Source organism: Pongo pygmaeus, chromosome 5 (genome assembly GCF_028885625.2).
Source record: "Pongo pygmaeus isolate AG05252 chromosome 5, NHGRI_mPonPyg2-v2.0_pri, whole genome shotgun sequence".
Taxonomy (NCBI): Eukaryota; Metazoa; Chordata; class Mammalia; order Primates; family Hominidae; genus Pongo; species Pongo pygmaeus.
Window position 1 is genome coordinate 71,737,209 of NC_072378.2, and position 16,846 is coordinate 71,754,054.

The 16,846-nt window shown below is 34.9% G+C and overlaps 1 protein-coding gene across 50 annotated transcripts in view; it reads left to right on the forward strand.

The window, feature by feature from the left end:
- RIMS1 (regulating synaptic membrane exocytosis 1) overlaps window positions 1-16,462 on the forward strand; it is a 515,969-nt gene extending 499,507 nt beyond the window's left edge. For all 50 annotated transcript variants that reach the window (XM_054491261.2, XM_054491259.2, XM_054491257.2 and 47 more), the window contains 5 exons: window positions 3,859-3,997; window positions 5,945-6,057; window positions 11,546-11,647; window positions 12,278-12,417; window positions 13,817-16,462. In XM_054491261.2, coding sequence (XP_054347236.1) covers window positions 3,859-3,997; window positions 5,945-6,057; window positions 11,546-11,647; window positions 12,278-12,417; window positions 13,817-14,035 — 713 coding nt within the window. In that variant the 3' untranslated portion in view covers window positions 14,036-16,462. The remainder of the gene's footprint in view (window positions 1-3,858; window positions 3,998-5,944; window positions 6,058-11,545; window positions 11,648-12,277; window positions 12,418-13,816) is intronic.
- The last annotated feature ends 384 nt before the right edge of the window (window positions 16,463-16,846 follow it).

Sequence of the window (16,846 nt, forward strand, 5' to 3'; positions counted from 1 at the left end):
TCTTGATCAGTCGCCCAGGATGGAGTGCAATGGCACAAATCTCCGCTACTGCAAGCTCCACCTCCCGGGTTCGCCATTCTCCTGCCTCAGCCTCCCGAGTAGCTGGGACCACAGGTGCCCACCACCACACCCGGCTATTTTTTTTTGTATTTTTAGTAGAGACAGGGTTTCACCATGTTAGCCAGGATGGTCTCGATCTCCTGACCTCGTGATCCACCCGCCTCGGCCTCCCAAAGTGCTGGGATTACAGGCGTGAGCCACCGCGCTCGGCCTATTCACTTTCTTTCTTGTATACACACGCAAACTAGAATCTACGCTCCTTTAAAGCAGGGAATTTCTCATCCATCCATGTATCTCCAGCACCTCAAGCAGTGTATGACACATAATAGATGCTCCATAAATATTTGTAGGATAGATGAACGAACAAAAAACAGAATGAACTAACACTCTAACCTGAACCCGCCGTATTGTTGATCCTCTTAACTGTTTCTCCTCCAGTTTTCAGCAGCACCTCACCGTTTAGATTTAAAGTTCCTGCAATTTCTCTAGCCATGATCCTCATGATTTTCAATAACTGGTGTTCTACCCAGATTTTATTATCTCATGCTGTCTTGGATAAACACTTGTAATTCATCTTGGCTCAATACTTTGGTAATATACCCCTGGGGCTTACCCCTGTCCTTCAAGTGAGATCTGGCCAGTATGTGGCCATGAGTGGCCACTGCTGTACCATAGTGACTTCACAAATGAATTACCTCTAGAAAGGAATCAACATATAAATGAATAAATGCCAAAACTAAACTAAACAGCATTTACAATGGCCATAGATGAAGTCCCTGCCTTCGGTAAGTGTGCACGTTCCACAATGACAAGTGAAGTGGACAAGACAGAGTCCAAAAAGGGGAAAGGTAGAGAATTCTTGAGCCATAGGTAGGTAAGTGGGAACATCCATGTGACTCTTGGTAGGAGTATAAATCACTACAGTGTTTCTAAAGGGGAATTTAGAAATAGCTATTTAAATTAAACAGATTCCTACCCTTTCAGTAGCATTTCAGCTTCTAGTAATCATTCTGTAGAAGCTCTCCTATAACAACTGGAAATATCCAATAGCCCATCAATAAAGGGATGGTTTAATGATGAACCACATAGTCATAAAATGGAATAGTGCAATCTTTAAAAAGAATAAATATATACCTGTTTGTGTTACATTATATTAAATGGAATGTGAAAATTGCACATTAGTATATGTGGTGTGATTTCACTATCAACAGTTTATACCCCTGTTCTAGTATAACAGTGAACAATACCCCTGTTCTAGGAATAACAGTGAACAATACTCACAATGACCCTGCTCTCATAGAAATTAAATTCTAATTGGAAAACAGACCACAAACAGATAAAGGTTTAATGGCAGATGAAGCAGTGCTGTGAAGAAAAATAAAGCACAGCAAAGGGATACTATACAAAGCCTCTCTGAGGAGACAGCCTCTCTTGAAGCAGAAATCTGAATAAGGAGCAAGGCAAGAAAGTCAGAAGAGACAAACAGAAGTAAAAAAGACCCAGAAGCAGCATGCTTGCAGGCTTGAGGAAATGCAGGGAAGACAGTGTGACTGGAGAGCATTGATCATATGGAATGAGGGACAGAAGATGAGATGTGAGGTGTCCAAGGACCAGATGATATGGCATTTCCTGGGCCATGATAACAATTTTGGATTTTCATTTTACTTTGGTGATTAATCATTATAAGATCTTGAGCAGGGGAATGATATATTCAGATTTACATTTTTAAAGACTCACCATGGCTGTTATGTCAAGAATATTCTGAGGAGGAAATGAATAGAAGCAGTGAGACCAGCTGTATGGGTATGGCACTGCTCTTTTGAGTGATGATAGTGTCTGGATGTAGGGTTGGAGCTGTGGAGAGGAAGAAGAATGACCAGATTTGTGATGCATCGTGAAGGCAAAGCCAAGAGGATTCGCTGATGGATTGGGTGTGGGGTGTGTTAGAGGAATCAAAGATGATTACAAGGATTTAGGCCTGATCACCCAAGTGAATTGCAGTACCATTTACTGCGGGAGGAGGATTTAGTAGTAGGAGGTGGTAGTGTGGTGGAGGTGGGGAAGAGTTCTGTCTTGGATATGTTAATGTTGAAGTGCCTATTAGATCTGTAAATGGAGCTACTAGGCAATTGGATTAATGACTTCAGCATTTATGAGAAAGGTTAAGACCTTGATGTATATTTGGGAGGCACAAGGGCATAGGTGGCTTTGTTAGCTATGTTAAAGCTATGTTAGAGATCACCTGGGAAGTAAGTGTAGAAGAAAGCAAAAGGTCTGAGGCCTGAGGTCTAGGGATTGTCTATTTCTAAAAATCTCAAAGAGGAAAAATCCAGCAGAAGATACTGGGAAGTAACAACCAATGTCAAAGAAGGAAAAACGGAGAGTGTGGATCACAGTAGCCAAGTGAAGGAGCTTGTATAGGTATAAAGAAAAAATAGTTCCCAAATTACTAACCATTGTCTTCCTTGAGTGGTAAAATTATAGGGGGCATTCAATGTTGGCAATTTCTGTAACATTTAAATATTTTGTAATATACATATATTGTCTTTGTAAGCAAAAATAGCAATAAAAAGGTTAAGAACAATAAAAAATAAAAATTTTAATGAACATACTAAATGTGTAGGAAGCATCAGCATTAAGTGCATATAACATAACCTATTATATCTTTGATTAGACAATTTACAAAAGGAATCCAGTGACCAAAAATGAGAGGGAAAAAATGCAGTGTTTCAAATGGCTTATCTAAGAGTGTATTTAGGTACCTGCTTTGTAAAGGTTTTATGTGGATTGAAAAGTTAATGTGTTTATATAGTAGTTATGTATGTAATTATGTATATAGAGCATTTTTCATATATTATTAATGGGTATTAAATGATACTATACAGAAACTAAAGCGAAAACCAGAAATGTATACACGACGTATAGATGGAATAAAGTCTAACAGTTTTCCTAACCTATTGATACTGCTTATACATGTAAGCAAGTAAATATTTTAGAATTTATTTCCATGCTATGAATAGAATGCTGGTTAGTGCATTTCAAAGTGGCTCAAGAGAATTCCTCTGAACTTATCAAGAACTGAAATGCAAATGTATGTAATTCCCAGTGCAAATGGAGGTGTACACCCCAAAACTGCCAGTCAGAACTCATGCAGCTGAGTCAAAAGGCCATGAGATAGCTATGTAGTCTTTGAATTAAGATAAAACCTGTTACACCTAACTCCATAATCTATATGGAGTATAAATAAGTATAAATATTATATAGTGTATGTTAAAGTGTTGCAAAAATCATCAATTAAAATACTAGTTTCTCTTTATGAGGACTGCTGATACATGACAGTAAAACTGTGGTATTTTCCGTACTGGGTTCCAAATGCACCTTCTCCTTAAAAGAACACGACCTGTCCTTTGGGACTATTCATACACATTTAGTGAATTCCGTGTTAGGAGAAACCTATTAGATTGTTCACCATTATCTTTCCACATAACAGTTGGGTGCCAAACTCAGATTTTCATTGAAGTTGTCACCATCAATAATACAATGATTTCATTTTGGCTGATTGAGATTTAGGCAGTCACTGAAACTGTGGCCATGGCATAGCATCCAGTGGTACTCCCCTTAGCCAAGCACACTTTGGCAAGGAGCCTGAATCAAACAAAGTACTCCCTTAGGTTACTATTTTTCTGATTAAATTTGTAATTATGTGTAAAATTAACTATTGTATTTGCAGGATCAATTGATATTCAGGGGAAAACTGTCTAAATAAAACTTAGAGTTTCTTTTACTCTCTCCTGTCAGAGTCGGGCCACAAAAAGTTAAAAAGTACCATTCAGAGAAGCACAGAAACAGGCATGGCAGCTGAAATGAGAAAGATGGTAAGGCAGCCGAGCCGAGAGTCTACTGATGGCAGCATCAACAGTTACAGCTCTGAGGGCAAGTAAGTGCTGTCAGCACGTCTGCATGGCTGTGGAACCAGGAATTGTGTACTAATCAGTAAGATAACAAAGCCACTGAGTGTTACTGTGCAGCTTCTCTATTTAACCAGAAGTTCAACCATCCATTTTAAACCACCCTGATGGCTTATAAGTAAGTACACATGGACACACCTCTACACCTGGTCATTCATACCTTTCAAAGGGTGAAGAAATTCTGAGTCCACATGAACAAATTGATTTCCTCCATCTAGGAAAGCCCAGACTAGTTCCTTACTGAATGTTTAGTGTAGAAATGCCACAGGTAATGGACTCTTTCATATGGGAAACTCATAGTCTGTCCCTGTCACCAAAGTCCAAATTAAAATTTATAAGTAAGGACTGATTTCCCATTTTCTTAATTTTCTCCAAGCTATTTTGGACCCTAAGCTTTTCTAAGTCTAACACTGTCATATATGTAAGTAAGTTACATTTTCTTGTTTTTAAAACATTGCTGACTCATTTTTACCTTAAGAAATAATCCAGGGTCTATCAGCTTCATTATTTTTCTGACTAAAATGTTTTAGTTAATTCTGAAAAAATAGAATACGATTTTTAAAAATTTACTCTGTTTGATTTTTTTTTTTTCCATTTCATATGGATCCTGCACAAAACCTGCTTCTTCCTATGCTTGAGAATATTTCTGGTAAAACTGAATTTTTATTGAGGTAGTGGATCTTACAAATAAGTAATTAATGTGTTGTTTTGGATTACATGGAGATTCACCACATATAAATTTTCCATAATTATTTGTTCATTACCATTCACATTACTCATATACCAATTTGATATTTCTAATTTCTTGTCTTTACTGGAATTTTTCTATATTGTTTAGAAAATTTAACAGAATTATGCCAAGTTACTGTTTGTGATATTCTTTCCCATTCCTGAAACTAGTTGGTCTCTGTTTAGTTGGTCAAATGATTGACTTGTTATGCATGTTTCCAGTAAGGAATATAAGAACAAAAATCAGCAGGTATGAAAGTTATGGAGATAAACTTACTGACAAAATACCAATATTTGATGAAGTAGCATAAAGTAATATACAAATGAGACTTGAACACATCATTTTCTGATATAAAAAAGTAACAAAATTTGCCTCCATCATAAACCACTTAATCTCTTGGATTTATTTTCATGGTCTCTGGATGGGAATATAATCAGTGTCCCATTTAATTCCCTTGGTTAAGAGAAATAATAGATGTGAAAGCACAATGGAAAGAGTAAGTCTCTATAGAAATATGCTCATTCAAAAAATGCTTATTGAATGCCTATCACATAATGAGCGTAGTTCTCATTACCCAGTGATAACTACATCAGTCAACAAGAAGAGAACAGGCACTGCCCTTGTGCAGCTTACATCCTGGGGCTATCAGGAAGTCATATTATAGGGAGAAATACAGATTTTTTTAACCAATTAATTTCCATTGGAACCAAATAAAAGTCTCAAATAATTCATCTTTGAATCAATTAAATGTTTATAAATAAGAACTTGAACTATGTTATAACATTTATTTGAGAAATTATTGGCCACTTTAAAAATTTAGCATGAATGTTACCTAATGTTCATGAGCAAGTATCTGTGTGAAGTTTATGATATAAAAATTTGCATCTTATGTTTTTTTGTCAGCAACACATTTATATAAGGATTTGGAACTTGGTATATTAAAAACTATAACTGAGCCCTCTTGAATAGACCATTAGGTGTTAAATTGAGAGTTTACACCTTTCCTCAGTCAATGTTAAGCCTCATATGCTTGGCTCAAAGGCAGTGCAAATAATCAATTAAAAAAACAGATTGTCTAAGTAATATTTATGTTTCATGATCATAATTAGTCAAATGGAAACTAGTGAAAAGAATTCTAGAAGATTTCATGGGTTTTTTCCTTTGGTTTTTATCCTTTTGCTGATAGTTTAATATTTCCTGGAGTGCGACTGGGAGCTGACAGTCAATTCAGTGATTTTCTTGATGGATTGGGACCAGCCCAGCTTGTTGGCCGCCAAACCCTTGCCACCCCTGCAATGGGTAAGAATCATTATTTTTTTCTACAGGAAAATTGATGTTTTGTGTTTGACAAAGTCATTTAAAATATTTAAAATTGTGTAATAGCAATACAAGTGAGAAGCAACATTTTAGCTGGGAGTTACTGTTTGCAAACAGCTATTCTAATTTCAAGTGCATTTTTCTAATTTGAGATATTATGAAAAAGGAAGTAAAATTAGCCATAAATATTTGAATTACCAGAAACCCTGATATAATAGATGTAAATGTAGGACAAGGGTGGCATTTCACAGCATGGAAAAAAAAAAAAAAAGACTGTTCAGTAAAGTATAGTAACATAACTATTTACCTGTGTGAAAAAATTGATGGAATTCCCTCACCCCTACACAACTTACCAAAAAAGTTAATATTTTAGACTCAACTATAAAAAAGAAAAGGGAAGGTGGAGAAAAGCACTAAAAAATACTGGAGAACACTTAAGTTAATCTGTCTGTAATCTTGCAGTGGGAAAGAACTTCAGCAAAATGCATGAAAATAGATCAGCTTGAAGACACGACATAGTGGAATTTCACAATACGGAGGCTTGATAGAAAATCATGCAAGCTTCCTAAGAGGAAAAATGATTTTACAAAAAAACTATCAAAAATCAGATTCTCGCCAGGCGCTGTGGCTCACGCCTGTAATCCCAGCACTTTGGGAGGCCAAGACAGGCGGATCACGAGGTCAGGAGATCGAGACCATCCTGGCTAACACGGTGAAACCCCCATCTCTACTAAAAATACAAAAAAAATTAGCCGGGCATAGTGGTGGGCCCCTGTAGTCCCAGCTACTCAGGAGGCTGAGGCAGGAGAATGGTGTGAACCCGGGAGGCAGAGCTTGCAGTGAGCCGAGATCAGGTCACTGCACTCCAGCCTGGGCGACAGAGCGAGGCTCCATCTCCAAGAAAAAAAAAAATCAGATTCTCATTGGGCTCTTCATATTTTCATTGGATTCTTCAGTATACTGGAAGCCAGAAGACTGTTAGCATTATCTTCAGAATTCGGAGTAACAAGAGATTTCCAACCTAGAATACAAAAGCCAGCCAAACTATCAAGTAATTTTGAGGCTAGAGTAGGTACATACTTGGCCCCAGAGTAGGTACATACTCGGCCCCAAGCAAGGCCTCAAATCATTTTCCTCATTTCTAACATTTCTCAGAAAGCTACTAGAAGATTTATTTTGACCAAATGAACTAAATGAATTTTCAAAATTATGAACTAAAAAAAAAAAAAAAAAAAAGATGGAACCAAAAAATAAATGCTTCCTCACAAGGTAAAGATGATTGGGATACCCAGGATGATAGCAAAGGAAGAACTAAAGATAGCTGCAGCTAGGTTTCAAAGCAGCGTTCAAATTGCATCATGTCAGACTTCATGAGATAAAATCTATAGAATATCTAATGGGTTTGATTTTTATGGAAGAGATAAACAACCAGGAGAAACTAAGATTTGAACTAGTGAGGTCTACATAAAAATGTAAGCAAATGCTTTTTTAAAAGATACTAATTAAGTGTAGGGAAAAGGAAGATCTGTCTAAGAAATGAGAAGTAGTTATAATATTCTAGTTCACACAGTTATGCATAAGGTTACATAGTCAAAATAATATAAATATTAATATTAGGAGAATGGGATGACAGAAATTGTCAAGTATGTAGTAGGGGTAGGAAGGCAGTGAAAGAGATCAAAATTGAAAGTCAATAATAATATCTAAAACTGCAAAAAGGAAAATATAAGTATAGTGCTTAGAAATAAGGAGGCAAATTCCAGAAAGTAAATCAGATAAAAATATTGAAAATTTTGGAAGCAATAATTTTTGGAAGACAAGAAGTTGAGAGACAGTAGAAGTTAGTTATACATAAACATAACAGTTTTTATAGAACAGTTGAGGATGTGTGTGATTTAAAAAGAAATCTTTAAGAAACATTAAAAGGACAAAAAGAGAACAAAAGACTTCTAGGAACTGAAGTCTAAAACAGAATTATAAAACTAGTGACTGTCTAGAACAACAAAGCTCATCAACTGACCAGGCAAATAAAGAGAATCCATGCCTGAGAAAATGGAAATGATTCAACTAAGTAAAAATAACTTAGAAATTTTCAGAGATAAAGTATCATATAATCCACAGAGAAAAACACCAAGAGATTATTAAACAAAAAAGAAGTATATATTTTTAAGAAAGAAAGTTAGAGAATGGAAAATATAGTGACTTAAAATTTAAAACTCAGTGGATGAGCTAAATAGTATACTGAACAAAGCTTAAGATATAATTAACTACAAGAACTATAGAATACCATCAATATCATGGCTTATTTAAATTAAAAAAAAAATCTTTTGTAAGAGAGGAGAATTCAGGATGTAGGAAGAATAAACCAAAAAGCTCAAACTTACTCTAATAGGAGCCTAAAAAGAGAATAGAGAGACAGTTTTTGGAGAAAAATAATGATGCCTGAACTGTTTTAAGAAAAACATAAAACCTGAGAGATTGAAAGAGCACACTGAGTGGTGAACTGAACAATCTGTACAAAACAAACAAACAAGGAAAAGCTTCTTAATGCAATTTCAGGACATTATCTCAAGTCATGAAGAAGAAAACGAAGATTACCTAAAATAAAAAACATGGAGAATTTCATCAGAAAACTCAAATCTTTAAGAGTCCAATAGAAATTATAGAATTGAAAAATAAACTAAACTTAAGAATTCAATGGATGAGTTACCAGCAGTTTAGACAGAGTTGAGGAGAAAATTGGTTAATGGTTAATTGGAGGACAGAGCCATAAGAAAGTATCCAGAATTAATTGGACACATAAAATAATGGAAAATATGAATAAGAAGTTATAAGACCGAGCAGAAAAGTGAGGTCTAATATATGTCTAATTAGTCCCAGAATAGGGAAAGAAGGAGTATAGGCCAGAAGCCATTGAAAATATAATGGTTGAGTGAGAATTATTCACGTTTCTAGCATAAAAGAAAAAACAAATATTTAAGGTAATGATATCCCAATTACACTGATTTGATCATAACAAAGTATATGAATGTATTAAATTATCACACATACCTCAAAAATATGTACATATATTATGTACATATTATGTATCAATAAGTAAAAAGTAAAATGGAAAATAAAAACAATAAAAGTAACAATAAAAATTATATATATAATTGAAAAATTTTCAGAACTGAAAATAAATATAGTCATACTTTCCAGAGACCCTTATGAACCCCAAGAAAAGCAAATTCAGCAATGCTAAAAATAATATTATCACAACCAAATGGGATTTTTTTTTCATGAACACATGGTTGGTTTAATATTTGAAAACTAATATAGTTGATCACATTGCTGTAATAAAAAAGAAAAAATGACCATCTTAAGTATGCAAAAAAAGTTTGATAAAATTCAGTTTTAATTTATGATAAAAATTATCAAACTGAAAATAGAGTGGAGTTTACTGATCTGTTAACGTTTCTACAAAACACACGTGTGTATGTGTGTGTGTGTATTTGTGTATTTGCACATCAGATTGTCCAAATTGTTTAAATCTTTCAATATAAGTAGCAAAGACATTCAGAAATATGCATTCTGGTACACTACTATTAGAAGTGTAATTTGGTGCAGTCACCAATTGGAATAATATGGCAGCATCTAGTAAAAATAAAAATGTAGATATGCTGTGACCCAGCAATACAACTTCTAATTTACATATCCTCAAGAAACTCTTTGCAGCATTTTTTTGTAGCAGCACCAAATAGGAAAACCAAGACTCCTAACTGGAGAGTAGATAAATAAATATGACATTCATGTAACAGAATACTATAGAGAAATTAAAGGGAATGTTCTAGATCTCAACACATCAACTTGGATGGATATCTAAGAAAATGTTACTAAGTGAAGAAGGAAAATTGCTGAATGATACCACTTATACAAATGCTTAGGCTGGACACGGCGGCTCACACCTGTAATCCCAGCACCTTGGGAGGCCAAGGCAGGCAGATCATCTGAGGTCAGGAGTTTGAGACCAGCCTGACCAACATGGCAAAACCCTGTCTCCACTAAAAATACAAAATATAGCCAGGCATGGTGGCACATGCCTGTAGTCCCAGCTACTCAGGAGACTGAGGCAGGAGAATCACTTGAGCCCAGGAGATGGAGGTTACAGTGAGCCGAGATCACACCACTGCACTCCAACCTGGACGACAAAGCAGGCCTCTGTCTCAAAAAAATAACTAAATAAATAAAGCTTAAAATTTTGAAATTTATTTAAGATGGACAGTTGTTAAAAAATATAACCTACCACAAAGAATTTAAGAGTAAATAGAAAGCTGAAAACCTGAGTAGAACTGTAACTACCAGTATTTAACATTCTACTTACCAAAAATGGGGAGAATACACCCAGATGTTTTCACAGATGAGTTCTAATAAATATGAACTCAAGAGACATGAAAATTATGAAACAAATATTTTCATGAAATAAAAAGGAAGGGACTCATTCTAGTTGCTAATCTAATTTTGTATCAAACTATACATGGACTATATAATGCTCCTTAATAATCAAAGAAATGCAAATTAAAATATCATTTTAACCAGATTGGCAAAAATTAAGCATATTTTTGATACAGATATTAGACATACTGCTAATACCAATATTAGTGAGTGTGGGAAGCAGGAAGAGCGATATTTCTGGTGATAGTGCAAACTGGTACAACCTTTCTGGAGGAGTTGGCAGTATGCATGGAATTTTTGGATGTCCATACTATTAGATACGAAAATTTAAAATCTTGGAATTTTATGTTCAAAAAATAACTGATACAAGAATGTGTACAAGAATTCTTATAAAACTGTTCATTATAACCCTATTTACATATACTGCACTATAAAATAGTTTATGTAAATAACCTTTATTTCCATCAATAGGAGTCTGATTTAATAGGTAATGACGTGTCCATGCAGTAGTCCATACAGTCAATAAAATGATGGTGTGTGATCATCATTGCTGATAGATAGATAGATAGATAGATAGATAGATAGATAGATAGATAGTTAGACAGACAGACAGGCAGAGAGATTGATAGAAGTATAAGAATGCTAGGATATTCACCAAATATTAATGGTGGCTTTCTCTGGATAATGAAAATACATATGATTACAATTTTTTATTATATACTGGATGAAATAAGAGTAAGAAATCTTATTAAGTACAAGAATTATAGAAATACTTCAGTGTTGTTATATTCATTTATTAACTAATTTGCAAATCTCATAAGAGGTATTAATACCAGAAAAAATAAGAGAATGGTTTCCAAATTTGATTTGGAAACTGAGAAAGAAAAGTGGATTGTGGAGTGAGGGATCTAAATATTAGTTTCTTATCAAAATCATGAAGATAAAAATCTGTAGTCTGTTACGGGCTCTCCTTTTTGTTTTAACTGCACATAACTGCAAAGAAGCTTAAACACATCTTGCTCCCTTCCATTTGCAGGTGATATACAAATTGGAATGGAGGACAAAAAGGGCCAATTAGAAGTGGAAGTCATTAGAGCACGAAGCCTCACACAAAAGCCTGGTTCCAAATCTACACCTGGTAAGGAGAAGTATTCCTGAATTTGGTGAAGGGACTATTTAATAGGCAAACAAATAAAAACATTTGCTGCATCTGAATTTCATATGCTCTGTTTTGCATCATCTGATTGATTAAAAAAGCAGTGTTTCTGTGTTCTTTGATGTTATTGAACTGGATTTGGGTTTTCCTTGCACAGTTATTCTTTCAGAAAGTGTTAGGAAGTATGTTATAATATTTTTTTAAAGTTTAGTTATGGTCGTTTCTTAGCTTGTGTCAATTATTTTCTTTTTGCACACTTAGAAAGGCAAAAGAAAAAAAGAATATAGTTCTAATCATAAAAAGAGAACAATGAGCTTTAAGATATAAACCTGCATTGTAATCCAAGTAAGTCAAAGTCTTCAAATAACTTTGTATATACATTGAGTCAAAATGAGGAAAATGGCAGTAATGGTAACGTATAGATTTAAGGAACAGAATTTATGGAGCAATGGAAATTTTAAGTAATTTAAACAGTCAATGGGAAACTTTTAGTAAGCATCTCTAATTCTCTAATAGGGAATTCTCTAATTAAAAAAATAGTTGAATTTAAGGAATAATTTCTGATATGTTAATATACCTTTGTTTAGCTCATGTTAATATACCTTTGTTTAGCTCCATATGTCAAAGTATATCTTTTGGAAAATGGGGCCTGTATAGCCAAGAAGAAGACAAGAATTGCACGAAAAACCCTTGATCCTTTGTATCAGCAGTCTCTGGTTTTTGATGAAAGTCCACAGGGTAAAGTTCTTCAGGTCAGTAATAGTTTGTTTGGCTTTTTACATTGACATGTCTGTTTTATCCATACATCGAAGAGATGGTCAATCACAAAAAGAATAAAATTTGGTAAAGATAAATGTAGGATAACATTATTCTTGAGTAGACAAAATTCAAATGGTTAGTTTATAATATAAATAATGTATAATATTAAAAATATTTGGTGGATCTAATAGAGAACAATTTTATTTTATCTCTCTCTCTTCTTGTCTTTTCTCTCTCTATCCTCTCCTTCTAGCTTTGCCCTGTTCCCGCCCCTCCTCACTCCTCACTAGATAGATAGATGATAAATAGATAGATAGAGATATATCCTCACTAGACAGATAGATGATAGATAGATATAGATATATCAAACAAAACAATGTTAATAATACTTGGTTGAGCATTGCTATATACCAAACATTGAGTACAAAGAGGAAGAGGGAGAGGAAAAGAGAAGTGTGCAGACACCAGCAAATATTGAGTCCTGGTGGAGTGCCACATGCATTTCTAGGTGCTTATATACATTATTTAAATTTTGTAACTAACATGTGCAATAAGTATCATTATCCCCATTTTAAAGATTATGTCTGAGATTCAAGAGGTAAAGTAATTTCACAAAGTTACTCAGTAAATTTTAAAGGCGTGATTCACCACCAACTCTGCTTGTGTAAAACAGGTGAATGAGTTCAGTTGAGAACCTTTACAGATGACCGAAGTATTAGAAGATAGAACCTGGGAGTATGTGAAATGGAAGGCTTGTCTGACACTAGTAGCCAATAGAAGTTGACCTAGATTGTGGTAATTTTAATGATCTAATTGAAATATTAATCATCTAAATCAAAATTGGCAGGCAAGTCCTCAAAAGGTACCAGCTCACAATTATTTTTGACCTACCCCTTCACTAAAAAGACCATAATACGAAAGAAATCATATGAATACTCTCATTCTTTGTACATTCTGGTACATACATTCCATGGTATACTGAGTTGGATTGCTCACCTTGCCCTCCTAAATTGCACAAATTTTAATTTTTATATTTTTATGGTCCTGCACATCACTAATTAGACAGTAGTTACACAAGAAAGGTGTTGCATTCATATAAAAATAATCTTGTGTATTTATTTCTTTAACATGGCTTATGTAGATAATACTCCTCATTGACTAGGAACATGCAATCCTTCATTCCATCAGACTAAAAATTATTGTGAAGTGTCTATGAGCACCTTAAGGTTAGTGTATCTTCTTATCTGTGCCTTCTCCTTGGTGATAGTTGTATTCATTATTCTTTTCCTCTGCTTCACTGACTGGCCCACTTTTACAGCATAGTTGCTTTGAGCCCTTCGAATGTGAAGCAGAGAGAAGTCCAGGTAATGTTGCATTTCTCTATCTCTGCAGGTGATTGTCTGGGGAGACTATGGCAGAATGGACCACAAATGCTTTATGGGTGTGGCTCAGATCTTGTTGGAAGAACTCGACCTGTCCAGCATGGTGATTGGATGGTACAAATTGTTCCCACCGTCCTCATTGGTGGATCCCACACTCACTCCCCTCACCCGCCGGGCTTCCCAGTCATCTCTGGAAAGTTCAACTGGGCCTCCCTGTATTCGATCATAGTGAACTCATACCAGAGTCATTCCAATAAAACTCTACTTTTCAGGATAATAATCTGAACCAGATATTTCATGATCAAAAGCATTGTTGGAGACAGACAATCAACTTGTGTTTTGCCTGTAGTAGTTTTTCAATAATATGTCCCAATTGTTATTTAAAACATGGCTTCATATGACAGAACAAGGCAATCTATCAAATTTACAGGAAGAATCAACATGCTGGTGAGAGTCACTGATGCTTCTAACAAATAGAAAAAGAGGAAACTAAATCCACGCATACACTTACACACACACATGCGCACACACACACACACACCAAATTGAACAAACGAAACTCTCACTCTGTGAAAAGTTGTATTCTACACGTTTCTGCACAGACCACAAGCAGTGTTATTTCCCTGATGTTTGAATTGTTTTGTTCTTTTGTGTGTTTTGTTTATTTGTGTGTTGTTTGTTGGTTTTCGTTTCTTAAGTTTTTGTTTTGTTTTCACCACATCTGTTATTTCCACTAGTTTTTTTGGCTGTGTCATGACAGGCCTCATGATGCTAACAGAGATTCTTCCCTTCTTTTTTCCAAAAACACCAAAAAAAAGGGCTGAAGTGGTCTCTGTAGTATCTCCCCAAAGTGTTAAACAGCTACATGAGGTGAAGCCAAGGAAGGGTTTCACTAGCTTTCATTTTATAGTTATTTAAAGTCTTATGTGTGGAAACCCAAGAGACAAAAAGTTATCTTCCAAAATAAATAATCACAGAAGTACTTTTTTAATGAAGAGCCTATCTGTTTGCATTCTAGAAAATTAATTTATGGTTTCCATTGTTTTGCATGGAAGACTTTTAAAGAAGTCAATCTGCAACTAATGCTGGGGACTAAAACTAACTGCATAATTGTACTTTGAAAACACTCCTTATAATGCCTTTTTCTTCCTGATATAAAAAAATGCTCATGTGTATAAACCATACTTTGACTTCCCAAAAATGGTGACTAGGAATGGATTTGAGCCTAAGACACTTTGAGCTACGCCCAGGCTTCTCAGCCATGCCTCAGTGTAGACACACCCATCCGCCCTGGAAAGAGCATGGTATGAGCTGTTCAATATTCCACTGGAAATTCCAGTTGAAATATTCTGCACTAAACTATTGTTTTTATTGAATTTTAGTTTACATTTCCTTGAGATTGATGCAAGCACAAAGCTTGATTTTTTAATGCAAAGTATCTTACTTTTTGGGGGGAAAATAAACAAAATGAACTTTCAATTTGCATTTTCATTTAGTTTTTCTTGGCCTTGAATTTCCCTTGTGACATTCTGTATATGTGCTACAAACTGCAGTCTCTGCAGGTGCATTGATATGTTCTCCCTCCTTTTATGAGTCACTCCACTTTTGTGATTACACAAATAGAGCAGCATGACTTGGAACTGTTCAAAGCTGCATGCACATTTTGTAAAAAAAAATTTTAAAAAGAAAAGAAACAAGGTTATTTAATAATGTATGTTAGTTCCACATAGGCCAGCTTGTATGTTGCATGTACTTGTACAGTTTGCTTGTTAATTACTATACCGAAATAACCAAGAAATCTAAGCCATCCATTTTTGTCATAGACATTTTGCAGGTTTTAGCCAGACTCAGTCTCTGGGTCTATGGTGAAATGTCTATAGATGGACTTTATTTTTTACCCTCCGGAAAACGTGATGTAGTACGGACCAAATTCCTTCTAATAAATATTTTGGTGTAGATTCCTACTGTGGGGCTGTAACACATGTAGACACTGTGTACACACTAGGTTTTAATTCATAGACATACTGCCTGCACCAAGTGAATTATTTATTATTATTTACACATGCCAGAATTATCTGCCCATCATTCCACAGGGCACAGATTGACCACTGCTCACCATGCTGAGCAGGAGGAACTGAAGCATTGGTGCACTTCTACTAGATTCCGTTCTGTCTTAGTGGCCAACAATCAACTGATTATAATTGGGTAGTATCTTTCTATTTTGACCACTTGTCTTAACACTCCCCTGTGCTTTTAAATGAAATTCCAACTCATGTATGTAAACATGTTTAATAAAATTTACTTTTCATGTGAGTCAGTAGCCATCTGTGTTCTATGTCTTGCCAGATTTCCATTGTGGGTTCTATGGTGCAAAATGGGAGCCAGGCCATGGGAAAGGGAGGCTGGGGTTTGTTGTCTGCTGCGGGCATTTGACTTGATTTGTCACTGCACTATATTATGTCTTAATCGATGGCCCAAAGGTTACTTTGCATCACATACAAGTTTTCACTTCGTCAGCCTAAGTGAGCACATGACTATACTTCTGAAAAGTGGCATTATTAAAAATAATAAATCTCAGTAAGAATCAAATGGAAGGTTGTTTTCTGCTGTTTGAATATGCTAATAAAAGAGACAACTCTATTGTCCAATTGCCAAATTATTTCAAGTTACGTGACATATCAAAAAATTGATTCCTGCGTCTCTCGTCATATATATTTCCTCTTTCCATCTTTTTCTTCTGAACCCATGACTAATTTGTATAACTTTGGTTTAGAGGAGACCAATTTAACAAAAAATAAGCAATACATTTACACTGAATCATCTTTAATAGAATCTTAGGTAATAAAAGTATCTTCAAATATAGATAGATATCCAAAATAATATATTCAAAGAGACATTATTAACTTTTTAGGTTATTTTATTATCTTTTCTTACCTGAAAGTGTGCTCATATGTTTAATAATCATCGCCTCTCATGAAACACTTGGTAAGCACTACTTTCATCTTGCATTGTAGTAAAATAACTTCTGTGATCTAGTCTT